Source organism: Amblyomma mixtum, chromosome 3 (assembly GCF_055824585.1).
Source record: "Amblyomma mixtum isolate Tamu chromosome 3, ASM5582458v1, whole genome shotgun sequence".
Classification (NCBI taxonomy): domain Eukaryota; kingdom Metazoa; phylum Arthropoda; class Arachnida; order Ixodida; family Ixodidae; genus Amblyomma; species Amblyomma mixtum.
In genome coordinates this window covers 241044471-241058729 of record NC_143014.1, presented here as the reverse complement: position 1 = coordinate 241058729, position 14259 = coordinate 241044471, and the positions used below count along the sequence as shown (strand labels likewise).

At 44.7% G+C, this 14259-nt stretch overlaps 2 protein-coding genes across 4 annotated transcripts in view; both read left to right on the top strand.

Annotated features, from left to right (window-relative positions):
- Positions 1-7321, top strand: part of LOC149354165 (cytochrome c oxidase assembly protein COX18, mitochondrial-like) — a 30010-nt gene extending 22689 nt beyond the window's left edge. Inside the window, exons 6-8 of one of the 2 annotated variants that reach the window (XR_016291197.1) lie at positions 2366-2512; positions 5220-5313; positions 6978-6992. Coding sequence is in view for 1 of the 2 variants with exons in the window: in XM_089583099.1 (XP_089439225.1) it covers positions 5220-5313; positions 6978-7076 (193 nt within the window). In the remaining variant the exon portion in view is untranslated. Of the gene's footprint in view, positions 1-2365; positions 2513-5219; positions 5314-6977 lie in introns of both variants that reach the window. The other variant, XM_089583099.1, reaches the window with a different exon arrangement.
- A 3434-nt stretch (positions 7322-10755) lies between these two features.
- Positions 10756-14259, top strand: part of LOC149354164 (translocon-associated protein subunit alpha-like) — a 32583-nt gene continuing 29079 nt past the window's right edge. Inside the window, exon 1 of one of the 2 annotated variants that reach the window (XM_089583097.1) lies at positions 10756-11398. In XM_089583097.1, coding sequence (XP_089439223.1) covers positions 11338-11398 — 61 coding nt within the window. In that variant the 5' untranslated portion in view covers positions 10756-11337. The remainder of the gene's footprint in view (positions 11399-14259) is intronic. The other variant, XM_089583096.1, reaches the window with a different exon arrangement.

Below are 14259 nucleotides of genomic sequence, written 5' to 3'. Positions count from 1 at the left end.
CACTAGCAATTCTGTACAGGCAGTATTTGTCTGAAGCCTCTCAGATACCTTACGGAATAATATTGCCGCAACTGGGTTTCGAACCCACTTCAGCACAAACAGATTAGCTTCGCTGGCCACTGCATGAGAGCACTGTGCTGTGGCCACAACCGATCAAGCCTCGTGTTTTACTGCCGCACTTTCGCGCTAGGCATTGCATGTGGTCCCCTTCATTAACTTCCATCTGTGTGCAAAAAACACTATAAGCCTCCGACCCTACGAAATCTGCTGGTCGACACGAAGAATTTGAGACAGTCACGAAAGGAAAGGATAGATGCGTAATTGGTTCTCCCTGGCTCAGTGGAAATGTCATTCGTGCTTGGAGCTATGTGGCGGTAGTGAGTGAGGTGTGCGCTGCATGCTTTGGCAGAAACGCAGCAGTGGAGCAAAATGTGTCAAAGGAGGCAGAGACTCGGCATTGGCAGCGTTGCAGACTGCGATGATATTGAGGAAAGTAAAGGTGCATGACTGGCTCCCTGGGTCAGTGGGTACCTTAATCGCGCCTTTAGGTATGTGGCGGTGGTGTCCACTTCAAAGAAAAAAAACTGCTTTTGTCAGCAATACTAAACTACCGACCAAAATTATTTTGTGAAGCCTGAGAAGAAAGGAAGCTTAACCATAGTTACTGTTCTAGGTTGATTCAGCAGTAGTGTGTTCAGGATGGCTTGGCTTAATTCTAAACATCCCCTGAAGTTGAACCAACGTTCCGTTTAAAAAGTGTCAAAGTAGTAGCTATTTATTTGCATAATGAATGCAGCCCATTTTTTTTTTGCATGCAGTCTGCTACTGATGGGAAGTGTTAGCCGCTGCCTTTTCTTAAACACCAGCAAGTACGCATATAATATAAGGCGCCAGCCATTGATTGTAAAGACTACTATGTCTCACCCTGCAGAACGACCGGTCTATAAGAATGTTTTGCCGGGTGTCTAACAACCAGAACAATCCACACCTGGTCGCAAAGGATTTCTCTGTTCAGTGTGCCATACTGAGGATTGTTTGAACTTGTAGTAGTTTTGCATCGCGCTGAGTGCTGAAAGCTGTGTTAAAGTGAACTAGAATTGCTCTCTTTAGGCAGCATGATGGGCTCCTAAGTGTGTTGGAAACTGTGCTCTCCGGCATGAAAACTATGCTGAAAGGTGCGTTTGTTTCATTTTCAAAAAGAGCTGTGCCGGATGCAGTAGTTATTTATACCAGCCTACTTTTTCGTCCAGTTTTTACCGCCTCTTATTCTGAATATTTCACTTTGCGTAATGAGCACACGTCCCAAATTTTTGGGTTTTTTTTAGTTTTTTTTTTTCGGAAAAAAATGTGCATTCATTATGTGAGTAAATGTGGTAATATGGCTATAGGTAGGGATGCTCTTGTCCCTCTTCTGAGCATTCATACGTGAGAAATATTTACTCTACAAAGCTATTTGCGACATCCAGTTAAGCTATTATTGATATGGCATGAGTGTTCAAGGAACATGTGCAACAATAATGAGCATATTCTGCTGCTGAATGGGACAAATGCCTTAATGCTATGAGTACAAAATGAACATTGGTGAGAGTGAAGCCTCAGTTCTCAAGCAAATGTTTCAAGCAAGAGGACTTGTCCTCATCTCAGGATCTGGGCTTATGAGCGAGATATTATGAAGAACTGTTTGCTGTGAAACAACACACTCACCTCATCATCATCATCATCATTTATTTACCCTTAAGGGCCCTTGGCTTAGGGCATTACATAAAAGGGGGGGGGGGGGGAGGTCGTTTCATAATCAGTGGTCAGTAAAATCAACAAGAAATACAAAGTACAGGATACATGGTCAACATTACCATTATCAAAATATTAACATGAGAAAGACACAGCAGCTCAAGAACAACTTGAGAAGAAAAAAAAAACACATGCACACACTCAAAAACACGACAAAATAACTCAGCCCTTGAAATGTGATGATAATAACTGCCTGAATTTGATGGGTTCTGTTTCATTAACTATGAAATCGGGTAAGTCATTCCACAGTGTAATGGAGCTAGGTAAAAAAGATTTATTAAATGAGTTTGTGGAGCCGTGTATGCGCTGCAGACTTAAAGAGTTAAAAAGTCGTCGTGAGGTGCGAAGCGGCGGGTGAAATACAGAGTTTCTTAGCTGTGGGAAGGTGTAGTACAATTTGTGAGACAAACAGAGCTGTGAAATTTTACGCCGGAGTGCCAGGGGTTGCAGATCAAGGGATGCCTTGATAAGAGTTACACTGTGTTGTCTGCCGTACTGCGATGTGATAAAACGGGCCGCGCGATTTTGGATGGCTTCAAGTTGATCGATTAGATATTTTTGATGGGGATTCCAGATCGCCGAGGCATATTCAAGTTTGGAACGGATGAATGTTACAGAGGCGAGTTGTCGGACAGAATGGGGTGAAAAAGCAAGGGATCGTCTGATAAACCCAAGCATTTTGGAAGCGTCTGTACAAATTTTTGCAATGTGCTCAGACCAGGTTAGTTTGTTGTTTATGATGATTCCAAGATACCTGTATGATTCTGTTTCGGAGAGTGGTGTGGAACTTAATGAATACTGATAGCTGAGGTTATTTCGCTTTCTCGATACATGCATGAACTTGCATTTCGAAATGTTCACTTGCATGAGCCATGATGTACACCAGGTTTCTATGAGGTTTAAGTCGCGTTGAAGCAGAGTCTGATCATCGGGAGTAGTTATGCGGCGGTAGAGGACACAATCGTCTGCGAAGAGACGGATACGAGATGATACGGCATTGGGAAGATCATTTATAAATATGAGAAAAAGGAGTGGTCCTAGCACCGATCCCTGAGGGACACCAGAGAGGACTGTGGTATTTGACGATCTATGGTTGCCTATTACTGTATATTGTGAGCGGTCGCGGAGAAAGCAGTCGATCCATGACAGGATTAAAGGGTCGATGTGGAGGCAGGAGAGTTTTGTCATTAAACGCCGGTGTGGAACGCGATCGAAGGCTTTGGAGAAATCCAGGTAAATGACGTCGGTTTGAAAATAACAATCTAAGTTTAAGTGAAGGTCTAGTGAATTCGAAGACCTGGGACTCACAAGAATGGCCTGACCTAAAACCGTGCTGTGCCAGGAAAACCTGTGCCAGGAAATGTTCATACTGCACAGAATTCATTTGCATGATCTTTTTTGATGCAGGCACAGAAGTGGCTGCTAGTTAAAAGCTAAGTGATCGACTTGAAAAGGCACCGAGGACCACTCCACGCTAATTTTGGTCACAATAAAAATTCTGTGCCTCTTTCTAGTCGTATTGATAATATGTAATAGCAAATTACTTTTATTGCTGCAAAAATTGTGTTTATAAAGATTTTCCTGCCACTCGATTCAAGCTTGTGTCATCTGCACTGAAAAAGTGTCTTTGATCACCATTTCCAAGTGAATGGAAGTATAGCCTATGGCCTCCGAGATCCGCACAATCATGACAACAAAGGTCTGCATTTAAAGAAACAAAAGGTGACCGCAGCAGGCATCCAGGAGGGGCCAGAGGGCCTCACATCTGCATGATGACAGCTGCGACAAATTCTGCTGAACCGTCACTGGAGCAAAAAGACACTTTTCGAGGCGCTTGTGCATAATTTCGTGCTTGATGGCTGTTTGTCACGGTTGCAAATGTCAAGTGTTCTCACTCTCATGCTGTGGAAAAACCTCTTGCACGAAGTACCGTATAAACGAGTGTAAGGGCCGCAGCCGTGTACGGGCCGCACCCTGTTTTCCCGAAGGAAATATTTTGTTTTGAAATCCATGTAACAGCCGCACCCGGACTTTTGATCACCCATGTGACAATAGCCTTCTAAATGCTTGTGCCGTGGCCTGCGATCAGCTCTGTCTGCGAGCAACTGTTGGTGGCCCAATGGTTGGCAAATAGGCCCTCGAATCCGAAAAAAAAAGTGCGGCCTGTTGAGATGGGCGTCATCGAGTCTCGCTTCGAAGCAGCCGGCACACACGTGTTTCCTGGTGGCTCCGAGCAACTCGAGGGTGGTGGTCCCCAGGCCTGCCGTCATGGACCGCACGTAGAGGGCCCAGGTGACAGCTGATTCCAATTACCGAGTTTGCCCGGTCGGAGTGCAGGACCAAAACGAAGGGGCTAAAGTTTAAGCAAAACCAGACCCCCTTTCCGAAGTGTCTGCATGTGTCGAACACCGCCGCCGGTGCTGTGGGGAGACGGATGGTATCTTCTCCAATTGCCGTGACCGTGCCGGGGAACAAAGGGCCTCGTTTCTTATGGCTGTTCGGCTTGCCAAGCACTGCAACGAGCTGGCGGGCATCATCCCCAACCCTCGCGATCATCTCCAGGGACGAGGGACCACTTTCCGGCCTTTTCGTGACCTCGCGTTCCGGACTTGAGCAGCGGGTGTCATTTGATGAAGAACAGATGTCGGTGACCCGCGGCAACCTTCGGCTGGCCAGAAACCATCACCTGCCACAGTTGACGCTACCTCGTTGGCAACCTTCTTTCCCTCAGACTCAACACACGATGGGGGCGTGACCATAAGTGCGGTGGTGTGTTGGTGTGCACAAGTTAAAGCTCTAGGCCCCTCCCACCCCGGCGTGGGCGTCCTCAACCTACGGAATTTAGGGAACGAGAACAGTATAAAACTCGACAACAAATGCGGCAGACTCGTCTCACTTCTGTTCACTTGGCTTGTGAAAATGTAAATAAACCCACTCGTAATCTTCCTTCCATCACTCAACTCATTGACTCGACAGCACTCCTGTCTGCGGTGGTGGGAACGGGTGTCGACTTGACCGTGGTTCCATCAAGCAGCGACTCTTAACCCCCATTCTGCCAACAGGCCCTGACATGCGTTTATACGGTGACTGCTGTAATAATGTAATGACAGTCGGCGAGCTGAAGACACTGTGCCAGGAGACTAAGGTTGGCGAGGTGGCAGGGCCTCTTGGTCTCCAGTCTGCACACAATGTGTGTCCAAAGCAGCGGAGCAATATTGCCAATATGTGCTGTTGAAGACATTTTAGCTAACTCCGCTTATACTAGCCAAGCTTGAAATAAGTTGCTGACAATTGTGCAAAGCCTTTGACATTTCTGTTATTTCAACTTTCTGGCTTTTGCAAATTAGCTTGCATGCAGCTGCGAACCCTGTTGGTAGCACTAAGCTAGAATATGCACTCTTTTCTCTGCTGTTTGATTTTATTTACAGAAGAAGCCAGCCAGTAAGCAAAAGGTGGAAATGGGTACTACAAATGCCAGTGATGTGGACTATGATTGGCTCCCCAAGGAAACTCTTGACCCGAGTGAGTGGAGGTTTTTTGTGCAGTTGTGTAGCCCTAAAATGGTTCACCTACTGCAGTAATATGAGGTTTTGCATGGTGGCACTGCTTTCACACCAAGTTTCTCTCTTGTTTCGTTATTGTAAAGGCAACATGCAGCGTGCCGCAGTTCAGCTCTCTGTGTTGCGAATGCTGTCTCGCTAAGCTGAATGTTGTGTGCATATAGCGTCGCATCAGGTGGCTGTAGCTACTTCTTCGACAGTGGCCTTAGTTTTGTTCTTTTTGTGCTACAGCTATTGGAACTGCTGTAGTTTACCCAACATGTAAGCGACAAGAAATACAGCATTGATTTGAGTGCTCTGCCAGTTCCACCGAGAGGTCAACCCTGCAACTTGCAGCTGAATTTTGGCAAAATGTATTGAAGTTATTCCCACCTTCTTTGTGAGATTACCGTTCCTCCATGCTAAGCCCACAATCACCACTCTCTAGCATCAACAAATGATGTGCATGCAAAGAAAGAAATTTTGGTCTCTCAGGCATTGGATGCAGTTCTCTTAAGGGGGGACGAGGGTCTTAAAACTGACCTTCTTGTTTATGGCTTGAATCATGAAATTTTGCACATAGATGCGGTTTTCTCTTCTGATTCCAAAAATATAGTCATAATTGAGCTGGTGGTCATTGATCAAAAGTTATCTTAAATTCTAGAGTGTAATTAGGTAATTTCTTGTGCAGCTTTAATGAACTTTCTCACTGCATTTTGTTGATCTTAATTCGTCAATTGATAGCCAGCGAATTCCCATACCCGATGACATTCTTCCTTTTTTTGTTTAGGCCACATGTAAATTGCTAATTGTAAATTGCTATTTATGAGTTGCAGCGTCAAATACTGCGACCTTTTACTCTCGTCATAGTATATCACGATGACATCCCTTTAAAAGTAAACAAAGAATGTCACCAGGTATGGGAACTCTCTGGTTATCAATTCATGTAAATAAACGGAACAAAAAGCAATGAGAACATTTATAAAAGCTACATAAGAAATTACCTAATTACATTCTAGACTTTGTAAGATTTAAGACCACCAGCTCAAATATGATTACGTATTTGGAATCAGAAGAGAAAAATGCATCTGTGTGCAAAATTTCATGAGACTATATCCATAAATAAAAAAGTTAGTTAAGACCCTCGTCCCCCCTTAACCACAGAGCAAAGTGGAACTTATAATTCGGCGCACAAAAATTGGCTTACTCTAGCTGTTGTTCAAGCCGTATTTAGCTACCACATTGAGGCAGTATCCTTGACTGTCACACAGTTACTGTCACAAAGCAGCTTTGGCATAAATTTTTGATGCAATGAGTTGTGAAGATGTTGAAAAATCTGAGTTTTAAAACACCTATATAGTAGACACTCTTGATGTTAACGCCGTTGGGGTTCCTTTGGGACTGCACTGCTGCCACACCGTACAGAGTGCCTGGGTGTTATCAGATGATGGTGTATTGGGGGCAGCTCATAATTCGTTGCATGTGCTTTCTCTCTCTTTTCACCATCCTCGTCCCCCCCGCCCCCTTTATTTTTTCTTTTTAAAATCTTGGCTCTCAGTGTTTCGTATCTACTAAGATACAGTACAGCTTGGGTTTTGAGTAATGAAGTAAAACGAGTAACTTGTTACATTGCTTGCATGCGTGCAGACCGGTCACCAAAGAGGTCACCATGTCAGTCACCAAGGTCACGACGACTCAAGAGGGTCACTTCATCAGGAGAGGAGCAGTGAGCCATCGAAGTTATGACTGTTGCCCGTGACACTCATGCTGAGCACCACATCGCATCACAGTCGCCTGTCATATCGTTGCATCTACTGCCACAGGCATCCTCTTTGAGTGCTGAAATTACGTCCAGTCATCGCTGTGGGAGTGGTTCTTCATAATTTTGTTGTATTAAATTTTGGTCCTGACATTGGCTGGACAGCAGCCTGGTTGGAGACAGGAGCTGCAGTGGGCTGTGATAGGCCACTATAATAAAGAACTTTTTTTTACTTTTGTTTTCTTGTGTAATCACCTGTACTTGTCCTTTTTGGCATCAAGGTACACCTCCACTGCATGTGTAGGATAGGGCTACTTATTCCATATCACTAGAATTTTGTGGGCCTTCATTTGTCATCCAGGTAATTTTTCATAACATCCACTAATTTTAGTTACATTAAGTGTATTAAGTGCCCTTCATACAAATGCATCATTACAGTACTTAAGTAGAATCTTCATGATACGAATTTAGCGGGGCCCTGGAGAATATTCCTATCATCCTGATTTGGGTGATCAAAAGCAAGCCAAGTTGAACATGAGAATGAAACACAGTTTATTTGGCTCAATTATTCTCTGTCTAAAAAGGTGGTAATATTTGTTTGCACCTTCTTGGCTTTGATTTCCCTGATAAGCCCAGCCTGGAAAGCATAAAACCGTGCCACAGTTTCGTCTCTCGCACTGCCGGCTCTTGCGGTACGGTGCAGAACATCGAGGGTGTTGAGAGTTTCTGCCCCCAATGACAATGGGTCACGCTCTTCTTCATTGCTGTCCAGTGACGACAGTTCATTTGTTCCATCAATCATCTTCAATGTTCCTCAGCCCGCTGGTTGCAATGTTGTCCGAGGTGACGAAGTCGTGAGAAGCTTGAATGTACAGCATACCCCAGCTTTCGGTAGCCAAATCCTCGTTGGCCTCTTTGTCAATCAGCAATGCGACTGGTGCCGTTGTAAATCCACATTTGCTGTGGTAGTTTGCGATTGTATTTGTACTCACAGTGTCCCAAGACATGGCCAGAAAATGAGCATCAAAGAGACTAGTCTAGATTCTTATCTCTGTGATTGATCTTTGCGGAACCAATCTCTCAGAGACCAACCTGGCGGCCCCACGCGCGTTCCAGCTTGTGTGTGCGGGTGGCAATTGTGCGTTCGTATCTGTGCCAGCCTGAAAAACTTTCCGTACAATCCCGAATCGTAACGTATTCTGTACATACTAGACCATCCGAGACACTTTCTAAATCAGATCAACCGTAATCGTATCATCGAGGTTCTAATTATTTTGAACGTGTCTAGCTTTCATGCGAGGATAAAGGAAATAACGCAAGCTTTGTGGATGCAAGGTAATTGATATGCACGTGGTGAAGTAGTGGTTTTTCTAAGGTGCTGTACAGTGTGTGTTGGTGCACCAGTGTACTATTTTTTAATTTTACTGAGAACTAAAAAAAGGTTTTGCTTAGAGGCTTGTTTCACATGATGGTTTGTAACGTTCTAGTTACAGACAGCTTCACCTCATTCTGTGTGAACTGGTGTAAATACACAAATGTTTTGAGCACTTTTGCTAAGCTGTGGAACAAAGGATGTGATATGGAAAGGAGGTACAGTTCTTGAGAAGTTTAGCAGGGTCTCCAGAACAGACTGGGGCTGTCACACTGCCCCCTTCTTTCATACTCTTCCTAACCCTTCCCTGATGGAGCATTACCTTTCGAAACAGACCTTTGAGGGTTACTGGAGCCTTGGTATTTGAAACAATGTGCACCATATGTGCATCAAAAGACTTCAGTGCTGGTAGGTTGTGAATGGCTGGCTAGAATCAGTTGCCATACAATCTCGTGTGAAAGCTGCACTCAAGTATGGGCCGCACTCTGTGCTCTGGACCAGATAATTGGGAAAAATATAGAGTTATATGTTTTTTTTATTTGTCTATGGGACACACCTTCAAAAGTTCACACCTGGATTTTTTAAAAATTGTGGCCATTAAAAGAGAGTATATGGTAGCTGTGCTAACATAACTATAGGTTCAGTAATTTTCCTCTGTATACAGATGAGATGATTCTATACCCGTTGCTTTTGAGGCACGCATATTGGCAGTCACGTAGGAATTACACCAAGAAGAAACTACGACATTCAGATGTTCTATGTCCTGCGACCACATGACCATATAGAAAGTGCGACCGGAGGCTGCAGTTCACTGCCAACGATCGTACGAGACCAACGTTCGTGTACAGGAATCTGCCTTCGGCTCTACGCGGCGGCACGACCATGCTCCTCGTAGAATGCTTTGATCAGGAAGCATGTTGAACGTTAACGTTGATTGGCGTGATGCATACCGATCTCAGCTTAACATTCTGATGCAATCACCACTTCGCGAGGCACCGGCATCGACTTCGCGTTCGAGAACATATGCCATGCACAGTGCACGAAGTAAGGCACGTCCATATGCTACTACGATCGCAAGGCGATGCTACTGTCGACCAACTGCAGGGATCTGCCGTCGCCGGAGCCCATGTTGGCCCATGGGCGACGACGGCGACGAACAAGATGCAACGTGCTTCAGGTACCCATCGGACGACGACTACGCCATATCCCGGCTATGAGGTGGAGTTCGCGCCTTCGAATCCGATGAAGAAATGTGGCAACATCATGGTGCTGCTCGGAAAAGTACTCTAATCGCTCGGTAACGTGGTGTCATCGAGAACACTACTCTAATGAGAACTCCGCATATAAAACTCGGCTGAGAGAGCGCAAGATGGCCGGTTCGTCGTCTTGCGTTTCGCGACGCCATCAGCAGCAACATTACACTCGGAAACACAGAAGCACTTAACTCCAAAACATTTCTTCGTAGCGACAGGTAATGTACTTAGACGCATTGCGTATACAGTGCCCCCGTAAGTATACACTCGCATTCCCATAATCCCGAGGACTGCAGTTCACACTCACTGGTGTTCAGCTACGCGGCGCCTGAAATTACTTCGCCGATTCGTGCACCGATTACGAGCAGCATCAAAAAGAGGTTTTTTAGTTTCGATTGTAGGTAAAAGGTAATACGTGCTACGGTTACAAGCAGTACCGTAAAAACGGCGGTCTTCATTTCACACTCAATGCCTTACAAAAACAACCCACGGTGTAGATGTGAATGATTCTTTTTTTGGATTGAATATAAGGGCTCGTATGCCCACCACTTGACTTTTTGTATTGAATATAAGGGCACGTATGCCCACCGCTTCACAAAATACTTCTCATATAAAGGCACGTATGCCCACCATTACTTCGTGCTTATTCATCGTGTCATTCACTGCCGCTAACCCCGAACCGGAAACTGCAACCTGTCAGCACCACACCCAACATGACCACAGTTGAAGTAGCCAGTGTGGTTGAAATACGATTTCGTTTTTTTTTTTTTCGCATTGCATTCAAAGGATCACCAAAATTGCTAAGGCTTATTTTGCGCATTATGACACGTCGGATGTTTATTTCACTTTGATAGCAGAGACCATTGCAGCAGACCGCAGCGTTCGCGCTGTCCACAGATTAACCGTTACCTGCAGCCACGTAGCCATGGAGGAAAGTTTCTCATTTACCTAGAGGGAGAGCAGGCGGCGCTGCACTTTATTACTGACTCCATCCGCCGTTTCTCTATCCATTTGTCTATTCACCATAAAGTGTCGCAATGCCGGGATAGCCGGGAAGAGGAGGTTGGCTCAGTAAGAAACTCTATGGTTGGCTCAAAGCCGGTAGTAGCTTGGCTGTCCTTGTCTGAATATTTTCGACATCGTGGCGCCATTCCTGCAAGAAACTTCTATCATTCCGTACGAAACTGGAGTTCCACGCATATTCCACGTTCCATCCTACCGCATGCTTTATAGCTCTTCCTCTCAAGCGTTTCAATTTCGCGCTTTGAGCAACCAGGGAAGCCTAGGGAAAAGCAACGCTTTTGCAAAACTGGCTGCCAAACTAGCCAAACGTAGCCAAACGGAGCGCCGGTCGTGGTTGGCTTTTCTTCGCTGCGTTAGCTGCGTGTTGACGCCAACGTTTTGTTGACACGGTAGTGACGCTACATTGCCTGGCGGGTTGCTCCCATAGAGCTAATATACCAACTGTTGCACCTTCTGGCCGTAAACAGTTCTCATAAGTTATCCCACGAAGCAGTAAGAACTATTTAATTCATTGCCAATTCAACGCAGCACAATGCCTGTTACTGTCGGGCAACAAACGACGACCGTTTCTTCATCCGGCGGGAATGAAAGACTGGCATTATGCGCTTTCAAGTTCGGCTACCTGAAAACACCGGATGGCTGGGTCAAACTAGCTCAAGTGGTAAGTGAAAGTTGGTTAATAAAAACTCCTAGGGTGTTCAGAAAAATATTGACAGCTGTAGTTACTGTGAAGTATGCGCTGTAGTGTTTGCGTGAGGCGCGGACAAACGTGTCCGTGCTTTGATAAGGACACAGCGAACTTGCCTGTAACTCGTGTAAAGAACCTCTTCCGAAGGCGCCCATCTCTGCGCTGAAGTCGTTTTGTGCGTGCGTGCGTTCCTGCTTGCGTGCGTGAAGCTGCCTCGCACTGTTGCGTTGCTTACGTATGTAGTACGACACCTGTGGAGTTTTTTGCTCACAACTGCTTAGAATTGTTTATCCACGCGACACCTGAATTAAAAGGTACGCAGCCGTATGGCTGGTAAGTCAGATATGTAATGTGCGGATTAGGTTGTACGGGAACAGATTATAAAGTATCAGCCTTTTGGAGTAATAAAAACATTTCGCCTGCATCTGCAAAGATGGGCGGAGCTTTCCCACCGCCTCCGCATGTGCACGTTCCGTCGTCACCAGGCTGACTTCTTTTCTTGTCTCAGTTCCGCTACCTGGCAGTGCTCTTAAATTATTTTAAAATATATTTATATAATTGTTCCCGCCTTTTAACTTACCTGGCGCGCGAAACGCCTTCATTCAGTTGTTACGATATGTGCTACGATTGATAAGATATGTGTCCGATTATACAGGGTGTTTCACCTAAGACTTTCTGCAATTTTTAAAAATAAGCTATTTGAATTAGATGCGCGCTTTTTCTGGCATGGCATTGTCAGTGGTGTAATACATCAAATGCAGCTAAGACGTGCTAACTAGCAGGCTTGTTAACCAATATTTAATAGTTAACTTTTAAACTATTACCGTTGGGCTCCTTAACTATTGAGAGGCATGCAGCCCACCGTAAGTAATGTCCATATCCGTTTTTAGAATTTTGAGAACGCGATTATCCTCGGCGCTGTGGCCCAACAAATTTTGGCTATTTCGACGAGTTACGTGCACTGGAGAGGTTGCTTTGCCTGCAAGCTTCTCAAACCGCATGTATTTTGGCGCGATGTAGGCGAAATTTGTTGGGCCACAGCGCCGAGGATAATCGTGTTCTCGAAATTCTAAAAACGGATATGGACAGTACTTACGGTGGGCTGCATGCCTCTCAGTAATTAAGGAGCCCAGCGGTAATAGTTTAAAAGTTAACTATTAAATATTGGTTAAAAAGCCTGCTAGTTAGCACGTCTTAGCTGCACTATGATGTACTACACCACTGACAATGCTATGCCAGAAAAAGCGCGCATCTAATTCAAATAGCTTATTTTTAAAAATTGCAGAAAGTCTTAGGTGAAACACCCTGTATAGTGATACCAATGACTAATGCTCAGCTGCCACGCGGAACGTACTACACTACAAAGGGGGAACAACGTATACGTACTTTGTCTTGTTTCATATTCACTTATATCCTGCATCATATTGAAATCTTACAACGTGGATGTTGCTTTAGGACGGCTTGGGTGTTTCCAGAACCTTTTATTTGCAAGGCATGGGTCGGCCTGAGCCAGTGATTTACCATTTACCTTGCATGCAGAAGAAAATTTTCTGGGGAAGAACCGGGGTGTCAAAAGTTGCACAGAAAGTTGATTGGTTAGGTGCAAGTTGGTGTGCATATCTGGTGGAAGAATTAAAAAATAAGACCTAAAATTGAGTGCTGCTGTGAAAAGTGGTTCCGCTATGCCAGCGGCTGCAGAATTTATCCAAAATAAGGGTCAGTGGTGTCTTATGCTGTAAAGTGTGTGGCAAGAGAATCCTAGGCAGCAGTACATTGTTTAGAGTGTGGGTACTATTTTCAGTTGTTGAGAATGTTGAATCGCGACAAGATGGGGTTGGAACTATGAATTGATCTCCATGAGACCTAGTGCGGACGTGGTAAAATGAGGCATAGACGTCGTCCCCATCAAACAACTGTGGGTCATGCAACAGAATACTTAAGCACAGCCTAAGCAGTACGAAATAGGGTTACATAATACATTAAATATGCAAGATGACCGTCTTGCAGTGGGCGTAGTCAGGCTGATGATGATGATGAATACATTAGAACATCAGTTTTGACAAAAATGACAGTGTAAGTAGGATGCATTAATACGAAGTAAAAAAAGGAGTATTCTAGTCATGTATACGTATAAATGGCAGCTCCGAAAAAATGGCACGAAAAGGAACTTATATGAAGGTAATGGCAATTTAAATCAGTGTGAGGGGAAAAAAAATCTAACAGTCACTGAGGGTAGTCGGATTATCAAGCAAATATTGAATATATACCTTGACATACGTGCTCTCTATAGTCAGTCCTGTGTGAGAACTGAATTGATTGGAATAGCAAGATTTTTCAAAACTGTAGTGTGGTTTAAAAAACCTTCCTTATAAAGTGGCACCAGGGTGTTTTCCTCATTGCCAGATAATCTGATGAAATGGATTCCTCACGTGTTCCCGAGACCAGTGCAAAAAAAGATTTAATGAAATCAGAACATGCAAACGAAAGTTACTCCACTTAGAATAACTCTAAAAATCAGATGAAAACGCATTTCACTCACCCATTTCACTCACCCAGTGCTGGAATTGGCTGGTACCAATCAGAACCACACTTAGCACAGAAGCAGCAGAGGCTTGCTTGCCTGCAATTGTTGCTTTCACAGCATTGTCTCCCCGTCCCCACCCCCTGTGTATACACTGTAGACAGGGCAAAGGTGACTAACACTACTAAGGAAGCTCCCTGAACTTTGTTGGCAGCCCCAACCTTCTCTCCTGTCTCCTGTCTGGCTTCTCTACATTTTTGGGCAAGGTGTTTCCACTGGCTTTTCTTTTCTTCCTCTCTCTCTCCCCCTACCT